This window comes from Nannobrachium achirus (genome assembly GCF_963921795.1).
Source record: "Nannobrachium achirus genome assembly, chromosome: 11".
In the NCBI taxonomy this organism is placed as follows: domain Eukaryota; kingdom Metazoa; phylum Chordata; class Actinopteri; order Myctophiformes; family Myctophidae; genus Nannobrachium; species Nannobrachium achirus.
This window is the reverse complement of record NC_137820.1, coordinates 46,073,754-46,076,760: the sequence shown is the minus strand read 5'-3', so window position 1 is coordinate 46,076,760 and position 3,007 is coordinate 46,073,754. Positions and strand designations below refer to the sequence as shown.

Genomic DNA, 3,007 nt, shown 5'->3' with positions numbered 1-3,007 from the left:
AAGCTGGCATGGTTTAATATATTACATTGTTTCATAAGGAAATGAAAATGGATAAATCAAAATAAATATAGTAAATATAGTACATAAAAGTGGTTACAACAGGTAAAATGCTACAAAGTTGGTAATGCTACCTACCAGGCTTAAATGATACCATGGGCATGTGGGAACATAAAAATCTATTCATCAGAATTTGCCAACAGAATCTGTTGTTATTCATGAAGTTCTGGGTCCTGGGCCCTGGCCAGTTCCCCACATATTTACTGTATTGTCTCATTTGTGTGAAATTTAAATTAAGATATGCTCCGATCATATTTATTAAATGTTTTATTTATACAATTACGCATTCATTTTAACATAGGTATAGATGTCACGGTTTGTTAGAGAAACAGGACGGTCGAGAAACGGAGCACTCGTGGTGCCGCACGGGGCGGAGCAAGCGCTCGCCACAACGTCGTCCTCCAGGCGGAGCCGCTCGATTGTCCACGACATTGCAAGCGGCGCGAAGGCCAGCGGCCGGCGGAGCGCCGCGCGAGTTACGAAGCCGTGGTGAATGCAATCGTTATATTTATGCCCAGGCCGTAAGGCCTGGGCAAGCCCACGATAAACGCCCTGTCCAAGTGACTACAATGGAGCTAATGGCTAAGCTAGGCTAGGCTAGGCTAGGTTAGGCTAGGCTAGGCTAGGCTAGGCTAGTAAATAAAGAAAGAGAGTCGCAAACGAGTGACGTCAGCGCCTTCACTAGTGAATGGCAGAGCAGTGGCTGTCATCGCCATCTGGTGGAAAACAAGCGCTCTTACAATGAACGTCCTGAGTTACCCAAACATACTGTAACATAGACACCAACACCACCATTATAGGTTCAATAGGATAGAAGTTAGGTGTAATTTGATGTAATTTGGCAGCCATCTAAACCATCAATATTTGAACTCCAGTTCATTCCTCCTCACACAATATTGACTTGATATAGCAATAAAACAATAATTACACATTTGTGCCCTTGTATTCTATCTCTTATGTGGACATAAATAAATGATTAAATGTGTGTGTGTGTGTGTGTGTGTGTGTGTGTGTGTGTGTGTGTGTGTGTGTGTGCGTGCGTGCGTGCGTGCGTGCGTGCGTGCGTGCGTGCGTGCGTGCGTGTGTGTGTGTGGTAGAGACCGAACCTCTCATCAAGTTCCTGCAGGACATGGAGCATGGCTCTCTGGCTTTGATGGCTTCATTCGATGAACCTTCTACAAAGTAAACAACAACCCCCACACGTCCAAACATTCACATTTTATGGTTCATATCCTCGTCATTTCACAGCTGTTCTTAAACAGACAGACTTGCAACAAGTCCAACGGTACAATGATGGTCAACAGTACAAGGGTCAGGGTCATTATTATCAGCATTTTGCATTAATTAAAGGGCCACTTCACCTCTGGTACAACCAGATCTTATTTTATTGTTGTTTGGGACACGATGCGTTTTGCATCATATGATGCAGCATGATGATGCAAAATGCATCATATGATGCAAAATGCATCACTAGCACAACTGAAATACTAAAATATCTCAAAACACAGATTGAATACAAAAAAATAACTCAGGATTGTGTTGATTGTGTCCCAAACAACAATAAAATAAGATCTAGTTGTCCCAGAGGTGAAGTGGCCCTTTAAGTAACAGGGGCCTTCCCGTCTCTCCGGCCCTTTAGTAAACAGAAAATAACTTTCCAGGCGAGTCACCAATTTCCAATCAGGAGAGAGAACCCATTTACAAGCACCAAGATTGATATTGTTCCAATTCCATTTGTGTCTGCTATTAGTTTTTTTCCTGATCACTTCCAATCTCACTTGTTTATTCTGTTTATCCTGTATGAGTTATCTCTCTCATGACTGAATAAAATGTGTGCCCTGTACTCTGTCAAGAAGGTCTGATGAGGCTGCATCCTGCCCCCTGCCAAGTAAAAAACACGCCCTTACCCTTGCTATTTGATTGTCAGATTAACGGCAGAAGCGCGGAAGCTGATTGCTGAACTGGGAAGTTCTAATGTCGAATCCATAGGCTACAGAGACAGCTGGGCGTTTGTTGGTGGGAAAGGAACCAGGGTCAAGACCAGTTTTGAGAAGGTAATCCCCAAAACTCCTACCACATAACTGCTACTACAGTACATTACACACACACTCTTGAAATCTACTCCTAGGTACAGAGGCCAGAAGTTGGTTCAACCAAACAGGTGTAATTATTCACCATATAACATAAAAAAAAAGATAAAACAGGAGCTAGCTCTCATCCTCCTACCAGTGCACCAACTCAACCTCCCCTCATCTCTCTCTCTCTCTCTTTCAGCTAAGCGGACCCCCGATTTAGATTATATATTATGAATAGGATTGATTATTAACAGTAATCATATCAATCAAGGCAGGCATTTCAGGGAGGCCATGAAGGCCATGGCCGTCGTTGCCCCTCAGTTTGGCCTTGTGCCCCTCAAAAAATGGCACACCCTGAGGCCACAGTGGCCTTAATGCCCCAGCTGACTGTACCACTCTCTCCTCTGTCTCTTTCTTGTCATGTAGAAACCAGTTTATTTTGTTGCAGGGCTGAGGATAGATAGTCTACTTATCAAATTTAAAATCATCCTTAACCCTTGCATTCAATTAATTATTGATTGCCTTCCTGCTCTGGCATTTGGCCTTTGTGCCCTCAAAATGGTTAACACCAAAGGCGTGGCCTTGCCCCTAAAATGAAGAAATTCCAGGCCTGATATCAATAGATGTTACAAGACAAGAGAACATTCACTTATCTACCAGCATTACATTTCTTGGTAAAGGAAAGAATTAACATGACCTCTCCGCCTCCCACCAACCAATCAATCATATAACTTTTTGTCTGTCTGTCTGTCTGTCTGTTTTATCTGTTGTAGCTTCTAAAAAGTGATGGCGCAAACAATAAATACGAAGGCTGGCCGGAGATGTTGGAACTAGAAGGCTGCATCCCTCAGTATATGCCATCTGATGGTTCCTGA

The 3,007-nt window shown here is 43.1% G+C and overlaps 1 protein-coding gene across 1 annotated transcript in view; it reads left to right on the top strand.

Annotated features, from left to right (window-relative positions):
• LOC308294386 (protein FAM3C-like) overlaps nt 1-3,007 on the top strand; it is a gene marked incomplete at both ends in the record, with an annotated part of 4,444 nt that extends 1,437 nt beyond the window's left edge. Inside the window, 3 exons of the mRNA XM_080737118.1 lie at nt 1,155-1,239; nt 1,985-2,111; nt 2,906-3,007. Coding sequence (XP_080593244.1) covers nt 1,155-1,239; nt 1,985-2,111; nt 2,906-3,007 — 314 coding nt within the window. The remainder of the gene's footprint in view (nt 1-1,154; nt 1,240-1,984; nt 2,112-2,905) is intronic.